A 16811-nucleotide genomic window follows, 5' to 3' on the forward strand; every position below is an offset into this window, starting at 1 on the left:
TTGTATCTTAGTCGTTTTTGTCTGCTTGTAGCTTGGTTAGTTTTGTCTTCCTAGATGGTACTGAGTTCGTACGTTCTATATTCTACATTATGTTTTTCGTCTTTTTTTCTAGGTTTTTTCTTTGTATGGACCTTATATACCAGACAATATTCGAGTTGAAGGGCTCTCTTCGATCACAACCTGCTCTTGATGAGAATATTAACTTGCATTTTTTCACCCATCCAAGACCTTGCCTTGCAAATAATGTTGCTTAGATGAAAAATAATACTACTATAATAAGGCAAAAATTGCTCTTTATTCTCTCCCTTTGTTAAATTAGGAAATTATCTCTCATTAATTTGTCCTACTAATTAAGTACTACTTCTATTTTTTAGCAATGGTCCCACTCTTATTTATTAGTGTCATTCACAAACTTATACTCTTTTTCCATTTTAATCACTCGTATTTATCCTCTACTTATATTTTGTATCATTCTTCAACCCAGTATCTCTTTTCACTAAATTATTTTACATAAGCGCAAAATAAGAGGAACATAACAAGTAACCTTTATTTGATCCACATTAATTTTAAATAAACTTGTATATTAGACATATATAGTAAATTAATATAAATAAATGGTCTTATTGTTTAAAACCATTTTCAAACTTTATTAATAAATCAAACTATTAAAAATAAATAATAACTATATTTATTTTCAGCAATCGTATAAGTCACAAAAATAAGATTAATTTTCTAAAAATAAGTAATAATTAAATTTTATTTTCAGTATATTAAAATTTATTGTTAACTTTCTACATAAAATTTTAAGAAAAAATTATCTAGAATAATCCAACTTTTTCATAATTTTCCTACAATATTCTCAACTATTGATTAATTATGAATAATCTCAACTTTATGGGGTATTTACCGAGAGCAAGCTTAAGTATCCGGATGACCTACTATAGTAGGTAATTTACCAAAAATAAACTAAAAATTAAAATAAAGTTATAGAAAAATTTTTAAAGTTTAAATAAAAAATTCTAAAAAAATTTTAATATTTTTTTCGATATTTATTTTGATTTATCTTTTTTGAAAAAAAATAAAAATTGCTACAGTAGGTCATTCGATTGCCCGAATTTATTCTAGACAAATACCTCATAAAGTTGAGATTATTTATAATTAATCAATATGTGAAATTATTATAAAAAAATTATGAAAATATTAGATTATTTTTGGTAGTTTTTTCAAATAGTTAATTTTTCTTCATATCAACCCCAAACCGAAAAGCTTCTTCAACAGTTCACCGCACCAGTACTCCCCTCTTTTCTCACTACCGACACTCCTTAAAACTCCTCCAACTGTCACACACCAACTCTCACTGCCCACTCCATATCTATCTCCTGCTTCTCTCTCCTCCATTTCCATTCTTCATCACAGAGAAGAGAGAAAACCCATCTAAAATGTCCATGTATGGGAGAGATCCCTGGGGAGGACCTTTAGAAATAGCAGCAGATTCTGCTACTGATGATGATCGAAGCAGGAATCTACAAGAGTATGATAGAGCTGCTTTATCTTCACGTCAGCTTGATGAAACTCAACAAAGTTGGTTATTGGGTCCTGCTGAGCAGAAGAAGAAGAAAAAGTATGTTGATCTTGGTTGTATTATAGTTAGTCGTAAGATCTTTGTTTGGACGGTTGGATCGATCTTAGCTATTGGTTTACTTGTTGGGTTTATTACATTGATTGTTAAGCTTGCTCCTCGACATCATAAAGCGGCTCCTCCTCCCGATAATTATACTCAGGCTCTTCATAAAGCTCTAATGTTCTTCAATGCTCAACGATGTATGTAATCGTCCTCTTTTTCAGATCTCCTTTTGTTTTTGATCGATGGGTTATTGATTTTGTTAGGTGGTTTTAGCTCCAGCTTAGAGTTTTGTTGATTGATTACTGAATTAATTGATGAGTAATGATTGATTTTGTTGGATGGTTTTTGCTATTTGATGGTTTTGTGGAGTTTTGTTGATTGCTCAAAGTTTTATTATAATTGATTATAGAATTCATTTATGGGTGATTGATTTTGTTAGGTGGGTTTAGCTCTTTGATGGGTTTGTAGAACTTTGTTGATTGCTTAAAGGGTTTTTTAATGATTTGAAACAAGAATTGTTTGATGTTTTTTATGATTAAGTGAGAAGATTGAATTAATTGAGGCAGTTGTAACTAATAGGAGTAGTAATTAGTGTAACTGAAGTTTTAGGTGGATTGATTAGGAGAAAATTGATATTGTAAATTTGATCTTTTTAGATGAGTGTAACATAAATCGCTAGTTGATTTGCTTTTCAAATTTGTGATTTGCTCAAAATGCCTAAAATTAGCCTAAAACTGACCATAATTTATTTTTTTCGGTTCGGTATTTGCAATGAAATTAGCGAATCACGTGAAACTGGATTAGATCATGAGGAAATCTGATGATTACTTATGAATAAAAAAGAAAGAGCCTTCAACACAGTGATTGTTAAAAGATCCAAATATCAAATCTTTTGTAATTTGCATTGAAAACTTTCTGTGATTTGCTCTACAGCGGGGAAGCTACCGAAGCACAACAATGTTTCATGGAGGGGTAATTCATGTATGAATGATGGGAAGTCGGATTCGGGATCCACATTCAAGGACCTAAGGGGTGGTTTCTATGATGCTGGGGATGCCATTAAGTTCAATTTCCCTGCTTCTTTTGCTATGACTATGTTGAGTTGGAGTGTGATTGAATATAGTGCTAAGTATGAGGCTGCAGGAGAGCTTAATCATGTTAAGGAAATTATTAAGTGGGGTTCTGATTACTTTCTCAAGACCTTTAATTCGTCAGCTGATGAAATTAGTAGGCTAGTGGCACAGGTAGGATTATGTCGATTTTTGCGATATTTTTGTGCCTTCACATTTGATTTTCTTATATTTCCTGATTCTGAAGAATCTTGAATTAATAGTTAGTTGCGCATAACTGTATTGTGACAGGTTGGGGTTGGTGATACTTCTGGTGGGAGCACAACTCCTAATGACCATTACTGCTGGATGCGTCCCGAGGACATTGATTACCCCCGACCAGTATCGGAATGTTCCAGTTGCTCTGATCTTGCTGCCGAAATGGCTGCTGCTTTGGCTTCAGCGTCAATAGTTTTCAAGGATAATAAGGTTTATTCCCAGAAGCTAGTGCATGGTGCTAGAACACTTTACAAGTTTGCTAGAGATCAAAGAGGAAGATACAGTGATGGCAATGAGGCAGCTATTTTCTATAATTCTACCATGTATTGGGATGAATTTGTTTGGGGTGGAGCATGGCTGTATTATGCTACTGGGAATAATTCCTATCTTACCATTGCAACTCATCCTAAAATGGCCAAGCACGCTGGTGCATTCTGGGGAGGCCCTGATTATGGTGTTCTAAGTTGGGATAACAAGCTTACTGGAGCTCAAGTAAGTTACTAAATATGGCATATTTCCGTAAATATATTGGCTGCGATTTGGAGCTGTATATTGAAAATATGAATTTATTAGAGCCCTTGTTACTGCATTATGCCAATCCCGCATTATCATACTTAGATGAGATGAGAGTCTTCTAGTGATACCTTTGAACCGTCATTTAGATCCCCATTTTGTGAGTGCAAGATGCGGACCTGCATTATTGAACCAAGACGATAATTTAATTGTATTACTTTGCCTCTTCGATTTGAGTGACTCAAAACATACTATAGTACAATCTGCCCGCAACCAAAAACTTATCACCTTCGGCACCATTACTATCTACTTTCACACTGAGTATATTAATATTCGTTATTGGAATGTTTGTTGCATTCTTTTTCAAAAACATAAACATCCTGATTTTCGTGATGTTTGTTTTTTGTTGAAGTTGTTTCCCAAGTATTGCTCCCTGACTTTTCTATTTGCACTGGACTTGTCCGCTTGTTATCATTACTGCCTTGCGTTTGGCTAATGATTCTATCAAATCTAGAATATCACTATCCTACGATGCCGGTTTTGATTATGTTAAGTTGAGCTAGACGTATTGTGATTGCCAGCAAAACACGAGGTGCACACACTTCATAAGCTTAAGAAGTATATACCATCCCAAAACCACATGGCAATGGAAAGGACTCCGATAATTTATGAAGTGTGCACACTATCTTCAATTTGTCTATGTGGGATAAACCATCCCAACAAGTTACTTTATAGAGTGATGCAGTCGTAGCCTCATATAGATTCCATGCCTGCTAGGAACATAGAGCCAGTAGTCGGTTGATTGTGGAGGAGTATGCCTTTGTTTGATCTTAAAAACATGCAATGTATCTTTAGAAGAACAAGTATTAATTTCCCTTCAATCTTTTCAGGTGCTTCTTAGTCGTTTAAGATTGTTCTTGAGCCCTGGTTATCCTTATGAAGAGATTCTATCAGCGTTTCACAACCAGACTGGCATAATTATGTGTTCCTACTTGCCGTATTTCAATAGCTTTAACAGAACTAAAGGTATGTCGGCTTCTTTATCTTTTGAAAATTTGATTGGTCCCGGCATTTAGTTTCTCATTTTAAAACTCAAGTTCAATGTTCGTTTGCACATTTTTTAGGAGGTTTGATCCAATTGAACCATGGAAGGCCTCAACCTCTTCAATATGTAGTAAATGCTGCATTTTTAGCCACCCTTTACAGTGATTATCTCGAGGCTTCTGATACACCCGGCTGGACATGTGGTCCTAATTTCTACTCAACAGATGTGTTGCGTCAATTTGCCCGCACACAGGTACTCTCTCGTTCCTTTCCGTTCTGTTGTGTCTCATAAATATGGAGCTACTATTAAAACCAATAATGTTTTTGCAGATTGATTACATTCTAGGCAAAAATCCTCGAAAGATGAGTTATCTGGTTGGGTTCGGTAGCCACTATCCAAAACGCGTACATCATAGAGGCGCATCTATACCAAAGAACAAAATCAAGTACAGTTGCAAAGGAGGTTGGAAATGGAGGGACACTAAGAAAGCGAACCCAAACACGATAGTGGGAGCCATGGTTGCTGGTCCCGACAGACATGATGGGTTCCGTGATGTTCGTACTAACTACAATTACACAGAGCCCACGCTCGCAGGCAATGCAGGTTTAGTTGCTGCCCTTGTTGCCCTTTCTGGCGACAAGGGTGCTGGAATCGATAAGAACACCATGTTCTCCGCAGTGCCTCCCTTGTTCCCAAACCCTCCTCCTCCACCCGCACCTTGGAACCCTTAATGAGTGCACGGGCATCATTACAGACATGTTACACCTCAGACGGCATCGTGTTGTATGGTTTCGTTGTAGGATCCATGGATCCGGTTAGGGTACTAGAATGAGCACGCCGTAGTAAGGAAATGTTTCAAATGTAAACGCAAATGCAAATGCTGATCCTCGTGGTGGAGAGAAGAATTCGTATTTTAATTTGCTCGAAGTTGTGAGTGAGTTGTGTAACTTAGGTTTCCGGGTAGTTCGTTTTTTGGGGTTGTTAATAGTTGTTATACTTCCGTGCATATGTATGATAATATTCGTTTATGTATTCTTTTGAGAACTGAAATACTAATTGTAAGCTGATCATGGGATAAAAATCAGACACTGTCCAATGAAAGAAGCAATTTTTTAGCCATTTTGTTCAATTTGTAGTCTATAGACTCTATACAAAGATGAGATTTTGAAACTAATGACCAGAAGAGCAAAGCTTTAAACAAAAACAAAGTTTTAAAGAAATCTTGGGAAGTGAAGGGAAAATGGGTTTAGTGCTTTTGGTTTTCATATTTTCTACCAAATTTATTTTAATATTTTGATAATATTTATTTATTTTTATGTTTTTCTCTAACTTTATTATATGTATCTCATTACTTTTGCGTTAAAAAATTTTACACAACAGTAACTTTTTAATATAAGATAAATCTAATATAGACTTAGTGTATGAGTTTAAAGTGTAGTGCATACTATTTTAGTGTGTATTAAGTCCACACAAGTCCAATTTTCTTCTCATCTTCCACTTAAACAAAAAATGCTAGGCATTTGATTCTATTATACTCGCTGTGTGCTTATGTTATAGTTGTTTTTTAATTCGTCCTTTTTACCTTGCTATAATTTCTTTTTATGGTAAAGTTTTACCGCTTTTTTTTATTATCCTCTAGATATTTCAACTCTCTGTAATAATATCAACACAATTATTCTATTCTTTGTGCAAATCACACCTTTGCAATTTATCATAGACAAAAAAAGTATAAACAAAGCTGAATATTTTATTTCAATAAGTCTTATATGAGACCGACTAGCAATAAAGCAAGCTCATACAATAAATATTTTAAAACTACAAATATATATTTATACATTGGACTAAACCAATAAATATAATCTCGTGTGAAACCTTCTCAAATATATGTGTTTTAGTTTAGAAGATTCCATTATGACTTTGAAATTTCAAATTGAATATTTTTTTTTTAAAAAAAAAAGCTTGTTGACGTGGAAGAACATTCGTTGCGCTCCACAAGCATGAAAACAGTAAGTCAAGTACGGTAGGCACACCCAAGCCAACAATTTTGCTTCTTCCTTAAATTTTTGATTGTCCAACCAAAACCCCCTTTTTCACTTTCCCTTTTTTTTTTTTTTCTGTAAATTCAAACTTCAAACAACAATCTTCCATTCTCTTTCTCTAAGCATCGTGGAGGAGCACTAACCCATTTTCCCAAGAATCATTCAGCTCTCTGAATCCTATTGTTCGCCGCAGTTCTTGGGGATTATCATTTCTTTTGTGGGTATTTTTGGTAGATTATTCCTTTCTTCATTCTTTCTATTTATAGCATGTTTCACATTAATTAATTAATTAATAATTATAATTACTACATGGGTTCTACACTTCTACTTGTGTATTATTTAAATGGGGAAACAAAATCTAAACCCCAGTTGTTGTTATTTATATGCTTGGATCGTTGATAAGTATTAAGATGAATTGGGTTTTGGGTTGTTTGGCGTTTATTTTGTTTATTTTTTGTGGGTTGGATCATTTATGATGTTGGGTTCTTGTTGGATTAAAAGATTATGCCATTAATTTTGATCATTTAAACATTGAAGAATTTATGGAGCTTGATTAATGACGTCATTAGTTGTTTGGATTCTGACTTGATTGTGGTAATAGATGATACCTAATTGTTTAAGCAGCTTGCCTAGGTGAAATAATGGATGTTGAGGGTTTTCAATATTTGGGCGGTTGGGCCTTTTTATTTGGGGGTAAGGACGGAGAATCCCTTAAAGCAAGGGGAGGGGTACTTGATCCTTTTGATCGGGTGAAAATTAGGGTTTTAGTTAAATTTTTGTAAAATAGTTTATGGTAAAGGGTACTTTGAACAGCCTCAATTTAAAAGTGAAGTTCACTGGATGGGTTTATGTAATGGTAAGAAAATTGTCTTGTTTTAAGGAACATATCCACAAGAAATCCTCAACCTGTTCTCCCTTTTAGGTAGCTATCGAGTTTAGTTTCTAAACACAAAATAAAGATAATAGAGGTGTCCATTCGGATCATCGGGTTGATTTCGGATTAGTTCACAATCGGGTCTTATGTCGACATTGGTTTTTACATAATTTTAAATTCATTTTGAAGTCGAGTAAGATTTAAGTTCGGTTACAAGGCTGGGTAAGGTAAATGTCAGGTTGTCGAGTCTGTTTTGAAAACCTTGTAAGCTATGTTACTCAGACTTTTCATCTTGCTTCACGTACCTGTGTCTGATCTTTGATGCTCGGACATTGGTATGACACTTAAGACACTTCATTTTAGGCGTAAAATTGAATATTTAGACTTATCCAACACTTGGAGACGTATCAGTATCCTACATCAGTATCTGTGTCCAAGTAACTAGCTTGAAGTAGGATATTTTAGGCAGTTGGGTGACATAGAATTTTGATACATAACTATATTTGTGAAATGTGTAACCAAACAGTATAATGATGAATTAAACTCCATCCCAAATAGTCTAACAAACCCTCCATTTAATGCTAATCTTAAGATTGGAAATCTAAAGGGTCTATTTTGTGAAATTTTGTCAAGGTCAGCGTGATATCTCATGTAAATTTCTAAGAGTTTTTGCATAAGTCGAGTGCTTAGAAGCAGGTGTGTGATCAGAGAGCTTCCTTAGCGTGGACTTGACCGCTACAACTTTGCAATTTTTTAGTTTTTCTATGAAACTTGTTGTGTAATACTATGCTCATGGAAGTACCTGAAGAATTGTTGCAACTTTGAGTATTGGTTAGATGAGTCACAAACCTAAAAGTTAAGCAACCTAGGATTCACTCTTGCATAAACTAAAATTAAAATTATTTTTTTACAAGTACTTGTCAACCTGTAAATACAATTCAAGAGTCCCACAAAAGAACAATGTTTAGATCTCTTGTATGAAAAGTTAGATGCGGATGAATATGGTGGTCTGTACTTTGTAGAATGTGAATAACAATTAATTTAGAAATAAAATGCTATATTTAGTATCTTTTAAGGATTCAAAGAAGTTCAATATAAATGGATGGATGGTGGACTTGGAGCCTTGTGGGTCTTGATTTGTGATTGATTTCTGGTTTCAACATTAAAATGGTTATGGAATCAATAATTAATGTATCATTAGTGGGAATCACACTGGGTTACTGGCAGAGATCAAGATTAGGAAAGAAATTGTTTTCAGAGTTTTGCATTACTATCAAGTCTCGACCGAGTCTACTTAGGCTCATTTACACCATATTGGTCTGGGATGGCATAGATTAGTGAAGATTGGATATGCTGTCAAACGTCCCAAAGGTTTTACCCAAAAGTGGCTCATGAACTTGACATCGGGCTTATCGAGGTGTTTCACTGCTGGAATTGTTCCTTTTAGAGGTGCCAATGTTTCCAATTGATGATACATTTTGTCAAGTTCTTCACATTTTCTTTTCTTTTTTCGTTTTTTCTTTTCTTATTTTCTAACATTGGGCTTTCAATTCCCCCCTACCCATTTTCTTGCTGCTTTGACTTATGGGTCTGATTGAATAATAGCTCTAGAAATACAAAATAGGAGCCCTTAATTTCTGATTCTGTTCGAGCATGATGTCCTACCCAGTTATTCTGGAGTTTTTAATGATATTATTCATCTTTGAGCTGCTTTGTCTACCGATGCCTTCTTTCTTGCTCGTTTTCTTTATTTATTGATTGCATTGTCATAATTTCTATTATCCTTACATGATCATCATCGATGGAATTTGGTAAAACTTGAGATTTCAGGGATATGCCCAGCTTTGTCGAGCTAGTTAAGCATGAGACGGATGTCAGACCTGTTACGACAGAAGACAGCGAATATGCAACCCTCGTGACATCTGATCCATCTAAGAGGCCTGAAGCTGTGGCCTTACATTCTCAGACTGAAGTCAGGTCCAAATCCTCCATCTGGTGGATCAAAGCTTTGATATTGTGCAGTATTTGTGTAGCATTCATTCTACTATTATTAAAATGGGGAATTCCATTTCTTTTTGAGAAGGTATGCCAAATTTAGTTTAAATATTCTTTTATTGCACATTTAGTTCAACATTTTTGACTTGAGGCACGAAATAACAAGGAATGAGTAAATAACCCTAAGGGCTTCTTTCTCTTTGAAAATTCGAGGGATGGGGTGCGTGTGAGAACACATAAATTGCAGCATTTTCTCTTCATTGCTAACACTTACCACCTATATGGCATTACTTAGGAATGAATGAAGAAGAAGTATGTACATAGGTGACAATTAGAATTAATTTTTCCTAGTTTCAGATATCTCACATTTTGGTTCATGTTGATGTTGCCGATTTATACGGTTGGGATCAAGGCTTTGGCATTGTTGGCATAGCGTGTAAATTTGGGTCACTCTAGTAAAAATATGTTGACTAAGGCTTTGCAATATTATAAGGATTTAGTTGCACCCTACTGGCGGCTTAATAATTAAGCTTGGTATTTTGTGTAAACTAGATAGAGCTTTTATTATGGCTTGTGGTGTACATGAACAAAAGAGCCCTTTCTTGATTCCCGTTCTTTCTGTTGATATGAACCAAAGAGCCCTCAATTCTTCATGCATTGTCTAGATGAGCTTTTATTATGGCTTGTGGTGTACATGAACGAAAGAGTCCTTTCGTGATTCCCTTCCTTTCTGTTGACACTAATTCTCTATTGAGGCCGTCTCACCGTAAGAAGACTTCAATTGGGTCAACCGAAACTATTTTTAAAAAAGAAAACCGCATTCTGTACAAGTGGAAATTCAGTTTTCATTGTTTTTTTATGTTTTTACTAATGGGTCTTTTGTATGGACTCGTCTCACGGTGAGATAGTCTCATACAAGACAGGTTGTTTTGTTGATATGAACCAAAGAGCCCTTAAATCTTCATGCATTGTCTAAGAATATTGTGCTTGTGGACTTGGTGTACTGTGTCTTGTAATATGGGCAGGACATATTAGCTTCATATTTTGTCATTCATCTTTGTGCAGGTTCTTCTTCCAATGATGCAATGGGAAGCCACTGCTTTTGGCCGTCCCGTTCTTGCATTGGTGCTCGTTGCTTCTCTGGCATTCTTCCCTGTAGTTTTGATCCCCTCCGGACCCTCCATGTGGCTTGCAGGCATGATCTTTGGTTATGGGCTAGGTTTTGTGATAATCATGGCCGGAACAACTATTGGGATGGTTCTTCCGTATTTAATTGGATTGTTGTTCCGTGATAGAATACATGTAAGATCCTGGCAACTAATCATTTCGATTTATCGTTGGTTCTTATACTTGTTTATTCATCTTCTACCTTTTGTTACTAGCAATGGCTGAAAAGATGGCCTGAAAAAGCTGCCATGCTCAGACTGGCTGCTGAAGGAAGTTGGTTTCATCAGTTTCGCGTTGTAGCTATCTTTAGGGTTTCTCCATTCCCATATACTATTTTTAACTACGCAATTGTGGTCACAAGTATGAGATTTTGGCCGTATCTATGGGGGTCCGTAGCTGGAATGGTACCCGAAGCTTTTATATACATTTACAGGTGCGTTCACTCAGTCTATGGATTCAATTGAAATAAAATCTTCCGTTAAAGATTTTTAGTTTATTGGTATATTAATGCACGGATTTGAAAAAAATGTTTATTTGCGACAAGTTCTTACTATATGAGAAAAGAAAATGCTTAGATTGTTCCATTTGATCGATCTTTTTGGTTCCTATTCCGTCTTAGCGGTTTTTGATTCACAAATCGTCAACTATTGCAGTGGCCGATTGTTAAGGACATTTGCTGACGTGAAATACGGGAATCATCATCTAACGTGGGTGGAGATCGTGTACAATATAATCTCGTTCATTATTGCTATAGTCACAACAGTCGCCTTCACTATATATGCAAAAAGAGCCTTAGATGAAATTAAGAAGGCGGATGCTAAGGTGGACAGTGAAGAAACTGATCTAAATAATGATTTCCGGATACAAATGGAAACTCTTCCGCTGGAGAGACCCAGACATCAAGGTGTCCGTTTATAGTGTAGGACAAGACAAGATAGGTTTAGGCTGTAAATAAGGTCGATAGGTATGAGTAACGTATGTTTCTGGTATCAGAGGGTGGTAATTGGTTGTACATTATAGAACATGTATCGTCATGATTTCATAAATCCACATTCCGTTCACGGAAGAATGCTTTTCAGCAAACTCTCATGAGGATGACTCGAGTGTCTTTTGCGAGATGCAAAAGGGGATTATGTTTTACTAACACGATATAAAATTTTGGATTTTTTCTGTAATCTGCTTGTAGTTTTTCGACTCTCCTTTTCTCCTATTTCTGGGCTCGTTCTCAAGAAAATTCTCCTATATCTACTTTGGATCCAATCTATAAGAGGCAAGTATCATACTTGTTTCGGTTTGCAGGTATTCAGACCCGTTGAATAATTGTTTTATCACATTGTTTACAAGGCCGTGCACTTGTTATCGTAAGCGATCACTAGTTCGCGAATAAATGACATTGTTCTCAAAAAACCAATGATAATTATCGGATAATATCCCAGAAAAGATGGAATTTGTTGCAGAAAAGATGGAATTTGTTGCAAATAATTGTATTAATCGCATAATTCTATACAAGACTTTTGCCTGGTTTTACCTTTGCTACCCTTATTTCTTTGATTGCCTTCATTGAGAAGAGAAACTTGCTATACATAGTATAACAATAATGTAATTCTTTGAAACGAAATAATACAAAAAACTATGTATAAAGTCTTAAGCAGCAGGAAGATCAGCCAACCAGGGAAGCAACTTTTCATGGACGGGAGCAGGTCTATCATCATGAGGACAGTGCCCGACACCATTGAGGACGAAAAGAGTCACATTTGGGTTGCTTGAAGGCAACGCCATGAAGTATTTACCGACAGGACCATCAAGTGGAGTAAATGGATCTTGATCACCCCACAAAACCAGAGTAGGTACTAAAATTTTGGGCATCAACTTGACTGGACTTGGTCCTGGAGGTCCGGTTATGATTGAAACAAAAGCATCCAGTGCACCTTCATCATCGGCAGGTTCCTTAATGATCTGCATTTCTCCCATGATACAGAACTGGTTACTCGTACTCATTCGATGAAAAAGTAGAAACATATACTATGGTGGGCACTTGGGTGTACTACGAAATTTCTATTACCATGATTATTAGAACTCAAGTCAAGAAAACATTTCCTTAGCCATTAAAATGGGATTTCATTGCAAGATACTCCAATGTTCCAATCAAGTAGCCCATTTGCGTTTGGCACGAAAACTAAGACATTGGGATTAGTGGGTTAAAGTAGTGGGGTATTTAAGAAAAAGAGAGAGCATATAGAGAGATAAAGTGGTGGGGTCATATCTAAAAATAAAATGAGGCAAATTCATTAGGATGTACTAGAATAGAAAATGGGGCAGATTGAGTGGGACAGAGAGTGAAAATCAACATCATTGCCATTTCCACCATGTTTTCCTAATTTCCTATTAGCTTGTAATGGTACATACACACTTTACCTCTCAACAATATACTACAAAAGTTTATATTTGTTCACAACAGTGATTGTTGAGCTACAATGTTGAAAACTCTAAGCTTAAAATACTTGACTTACTCCCTCCAGTTCATTATGTTTGTTCACATTGGACCACTATTGTTAACTATTAGAAACTCTGAACATGTCTTAAATATAATATTGGTTTGTTATTAAACTATTATTGACCCACTTGTCTTAAAATCTGGATTCATATAAGTACAATTTCAAAAGTGATGCTAAATATTTCCTTTTTAATTTCTTATATGTAGCCTTAAAAGCTAGGAATGTCTATATCCGATACAAAAAGAAATTTAATGGTCAGTTTGTTATTGGAGAGACCTTCAGGCTTCAAGGCGTTAAACAGCATACTGACCCATCCCCCCACCCCAAGAAAAACAGAGCTTGTACATGATCGTATAATAAAGACTCAAAGAGTAGAGAAATTCTGAGATGCACAACAAAGTATGTTTGATTTTGCTTGAAAATAGGACAAAATGATTAGCGTGGGGGGAGTAATAACTTTTCTATTAAAAGTGAGAACAATTCTTATGGCGTAAGAAAAATGGGTAGGTAAATAAACCCTCTGAGAGTTAGAGCTAATTAGCTTAATTGGTACTCCATGTCCAATTGGACATTCTCCTCTTGCTTCATAGAAAACAATACCAAGTGGTTGGGCCAACTTAGGTGAGAGGAGAGATAGAAAAAAAATTCCCAAATATAGAAAGGCGGCAATCTCATCTGGACACCCCAAATAGAAAATGGAGCACTCTCACATACACAAAGGACGATAAAGTTTTGCGTTTTACGGTAAAAGGTCGAATTAAAACATGTCTGCGTCATATTCATGCCTGTTACAACTCCTCGTACACACACAAATAGGGGTTCTAGTAAGAGATAGAATAATCATACCTCAACCAATGTGTCATCAACAGATTCTTTATTACCGTAGACAGACATTAAGACATTGCGCAAGTTCTCTCTGCAAGGAAAGGAAATCGGTATATCACTGTATCAGCTAAATAGGCTTTCAGATTCTAGAAATTTGATCCAGAAAATTGAACCTTTGTTTCGCACGTTCAAAGATAGCTGATGCTATAGCTTTTTGCATCAGGAGAAAGTCGACCAACCAAAGTAGAGGTAAGAGCAGTTTGATTCTCCAATCATCGACAATTGCTTTGTTATTCATGCCACCAGAACAATTTAACAAGACAAGTCCCTTGACAAGAGGTTTAGATCTTTGACATGATTCTGGTCAAATACGACAGAAGAAAATAATGAAAATGGATAAGCAATCAGCAAGGCAATCTCTACTCTTTTCTCCTTGCAAACATTATAGATTTTGTAATTTTCATTCCATGAAAAGGTACAGAAAACCAACCTGAGGTACTAATTACACAGGCAAGACTTCCGACAGAATTGCCTACAAGAACAGCTGGCTCTTGAACAACTTCATTCAGGAAATCCAAGATCAACTGTTGAAAATGAGCCAAGTGGAGTGATCTGCAATGACTGAATACTTAACAGTAGATTAACATAGCATTTAAAGCATCAAGCTTAACTACAATATATACCCCTGCCCAAACTTCCATAGTATACATAAATCCTGCTGGCTTTTCAGATAAACCAAATCCAAGAAGATCAATTGCATAGACCGTGTGATCTTGGGCCAACGTTGTGATATTCCTACAATTAATTCAACCAAAGAAAATTAAGTAACTTCAGAAATGAGAAAACCATACTTCTCCTTCCTCTGCCAACATAGCTAAAGCACTATATCTAATTATCCTACTCTTTTTTATGAATTATGAGAAACTGCAATAAAAGTATTGCTTCAAAGTTTGGAACCGTTGAGAACTTGAAACCAGGTTATAGGAAGACTAAGATAATCCAGATGACATGAAGAACATGACAACAAATTAAAACTTGCCAAAAACCAAGTGCAGTTTTAGGAAACTCTTTTTTTGTTTGGTTTTGTAGCCGATAGTTATAATAAATAATTCTCTGATTTGGTTGCATCATAGATACTATGATTTCAGCTTGGATCAAGTATAGAATGCTTTCAAAGGTGAAAGTAGAATTGCAACACAAGGAGACCTTTGAATAACCACATGCACACGCTATGTCATTTTATTCAAGTTTTAAGTACAAGTATCAAAGGAGCACTAACAGCTTGATCGAAGTATAGATACTCTAAACTAAGTTACTAGATAATCATCCATATGATGACAGAAATACCTTATAAGTATGGCTTAGCATAAAGATGAACCAAAGTGCAAAAATGTGGTTTCAGTTGCAGTCAAGATACGAGCTTTGCGGTCAATACAATCACGGTCGCGCTAAGCTCAAAAAACCTTTTGCATATGAGACGAGTCCCAACATAAGGTACATATCACCAATTTGCATCCTTAAACCACCAGAGTTCATTTTTTTCTAAATATCCTCCATAATAAGTCATTAAAGTCCTTCCTCCCATATCCATATGATTTTGGGATGATATCTCTTCGGCTTATAAAATATTTACAGCCCGTATTGACAATAAGTCCAATCTAATTTAACATGTTGAAGTACCTATTGTTAAGAATTGTCCTACTTCAAAGAAATACCACTAAACTTATAAACTTGAGGAGTAACTAGGTTTTAGTAGTGAACCTCAATTACCCTTTCACTTCTATGTTTGGGTTGCTCAGGCCCATTTTTTAAAATTTAACATAGGTGGGAGCCAATAATGCCATTGAGGGTGATGAAATGTCGTTATTTTTAAGCAACATAATTGGTCGAGTTTATTTAATGTAAGCCTTCCGCAATAATGAGCATTACACTACAGTCTAAGTAATTGAATTAGCAGAACAAATTGTATAATAGTCTAGTTTAGAACCAGCATAATAATGGAACATTGAGTAAACATGTACAAATAAAAGAGACATAAGCAGTGAAGAAACCTTCTCCAGTGAGGAATAGAAGCACCAAAACCATGTACAAGGAGCAAAGGTGGGCGGCGAACATCTCCGCTTCCCGATAATGGAGGTTGAACCAAGTAATTGATTGAGTAGCGGTCTCTCCACAGCCATTTACGGGATTTCTCTTTGATTTCGCTCACCTCCAAAACTTTTCCAGAAGGAGGAGTGGAAGTAGAAGTGGTGGTACTTGTAATTGAGGATGACACAGACATTTGAAGTGAGTAACGAGGAGACAGAATTAGGCTACTAGGTCTAGGAATAGAAGTAGTTCCATAGTGACATTGACGGTGTAGTTGGTGATGGCGAGGAAGCCATGGAAGTAGAGAAGGTGAGAAAAATAATGGAGATGAAGCTGCCATAACCAGAGACATTACTGTTGGTTTGTTGCCAGTTGCCACAACCAGCGTCACTCACTCTGGAGTCTCTCTTTACTCTATCCCCCTGGAGCCCTTTTATTTGGTGATGGATTGCAAATCTCAATTTTATATGTGCTGAAAATTTTGAAATTCTTTCCTAAAATAATTATCGCAATAAAATAAAATTTACTGATTTTATAAATTCCAAATTTTCACACTATTGTTCACGTAGAATTGGAATATATTTATGGTATACGCTAAAAGAAAAAAGGTGAGTTGATTATTTTTTCTATAATGTACTAGAGTAGCATATTTGGAATTGATTCGGAATACATAGAATAATTAATGAGACTAAATTAAAGTCTTAAATAGGTGGTATTTGAAAAAATCGACAGATTTAATACTTTTAGGCATTTCTCCTCTATTGATTGGTCAAGTCACACATCAAATGCCGTAAATCATTTGCTACTTATGCTTGTGA

General features: G+C 35.6%; 3 protein-coding genes across 6 annotated transcripts; 2 read left to right on the plus strand and 1 right to left on the minus strand.

Moving 5' to 3' along the window:
* The first annotated feature begins 1239 nt into the window (after positions 1 to 1239).
* Positions 1240 to 5629, plus strand: LOC130821338 (endoglucanase 25-like). Its single transcript, XM_057687045.1, has 6 exons — positions 1240 to 1821; positions 2558 to 2868; positions 2986 to 3444; positions 4356 to 4491; positions 4590 to 4762; positions 4840 to 5629. Exons 1-6 carry the CDS (start codon positions 1440 to 1442, stop codon positions 5239 to 5241), a joined length of 1863 nt encoding a protein of 620 aa, XP_057543028.1. The 5' UTR covers positions 1240 to 1439; the 3' UTR covers positions 5242 to 5629.
* Positions 5630 to 6527: 898 nt separating this feature from the next.
* LOC130820935 (uncharacterized) lies at positions 6528 to 11795 on the plus strand. 3 transcript variants are annotated; one of them, XM_057686493.1, is made up of 5 exons: positions 6528 to 6766; positions 9254 to 9506; positions 10484 to 10720; positions 10801 to 11018; positions 11239 to 11795. In XM_057686493.1, exons 2-5 carry the CDS (start codon positions 9258 to 9260, stop codon positions 11501 to 11503), a joined length of 969 nt encoding a protein of 322 aa, XP_057542476.1. In that variant the 5' UTR covers positions 6528 to 6766; positions 9254 to 9257; the 3' UTR covers positions 11504 to 11795. The 3 variants fall into 3 exon arrangements, with proteins under 3 accessions (XP_057542476.1, XP_057542474.1, XP_057542475.1); XM_057686492.1 differs by having other exon boundaries at positions 6532 to 6779; XM_057686491.1 differs by having other exon boundaries at positions 6528 to 9506.
* A 218-nt stretch (positions 11796 to 12013) lies between these two features.
* LOC130820934 (uncharacterized) lies at positions 12014 to 16418 on the minus strand. 2 transcript variants are annotated; one of them, XM_057686489.1, is made up of 6 exons: positions 15957 to 16418; positions 14589 to 14700; positions 14396 to 14517; positions 14079 to 14265; positions 13927 to 13996; positions 12014 to 12541 (listed from the first exon to the last, which is right to left on the minus strand). In XM_057686489.1, the coding sequence occupies exons 1-6, from the start codon at positions 16018 to 16020 to the stop codon at positions 12230 to 12232; spliced, it is 867 nt and encodes a 288-aa protein (XP_057542472.1). In that variant the 5' UTR covers positions 16021 to 16418; the 3' UTR covers positions 12014 to 12229. The 2 variants fall into 2 exon arrangements, with proteins under 2 accessions (XP_057542472.1, XP_057542471.1); XM_057686488.1 differs by having other exon boundaries at positions 14396 to 14489; positions 15957 to 16414.
* Positions 16419 to 16811: the final 393 nt, after the last annotated feature.

Source organism: Amaranthus tricolor, chromosome 8, assembly GCF_026212465.1.
Source record: "Amaranthus tricolor cultivar Red isolate AtriRed21 chromosome 8, ASM2621246v1, whole genome shotgun sequence".
Classification (NCBI taxonomy): Eukaryota; Viridiplantae; Streptophyta; class Magnoliopsida; order Caryophyllales; family Amaranthaceae; genus Amaranthus; species Amaranthus tricolor.

Excerpts from the sequence above, each read along its gene's own strand:
- LOC130821338 (XM_057687045.1), top strand. The coding sequence starts at position 1,440 with ATGTCCATGTATGGGAGAGATCCCTGGGGAGGACCTTTAGAAATAGCA. Across the intron at positions 3,445-4,355 it reads ACAAGCTTACTGGAGCTCAA|GTGCTTCTTAGTCGTTTAAG; the intron begins GTAAGTTACTAA and ends CAATCTTTTCAG. Across the intron at positions 4,763-4,839 it reads GTCAATTTGCCCGCACACAG|ATTGATTACATTCTAGGCAA; the intron begins GTACTCTCTCGT and ends ATGTTTTTGCAG.
- LOC130820935 (XM_057686491.1), top strand. The coding sequence starts at position 9,258 with ATGCCCAGCTTTGTCGAGCTAGTTAAGCATGAGACGGATGTCAGACCT. Across the intron at positions 10,721-10,800 it reads TGTTCCGTGATAGAATACAT|CAATGGCTGAAAAGATGGCC; the intron begins GTAAGATCCTGG and ends TTTTGTTACTAG. Across the intron at positions 11,019-11,238 it reads GCTTTTATATACATTTACAG|TGGCCGATTGTTAAGGACAT; the intron begins GTGCGTTCACTC and ends CAACTATTGCAG.
- LOC130820934 (XM_057686488.1), bottom strand. The coding sequence starts at position 16,345 with ATGTCTCTGGTTATGGCAGCTTCATCTCCATTATTTTTCTCACCTTCT. Across the intron at positions 14,266-14,395 it reads CTGTGTAATTAGTACCTCAG|AATCATGTCAAAGATCTAAA; the intron begins GTTGGTTTTCTG and ends GTATTTGACCAG. Across the intron at positions 12,542-13,926 it reads TTGATGACACATTGGTTGAG|ATCATTAAGGAACCTGCCGA; the intron begins GTATGATTATTC and ends GGAGAAATGCAG.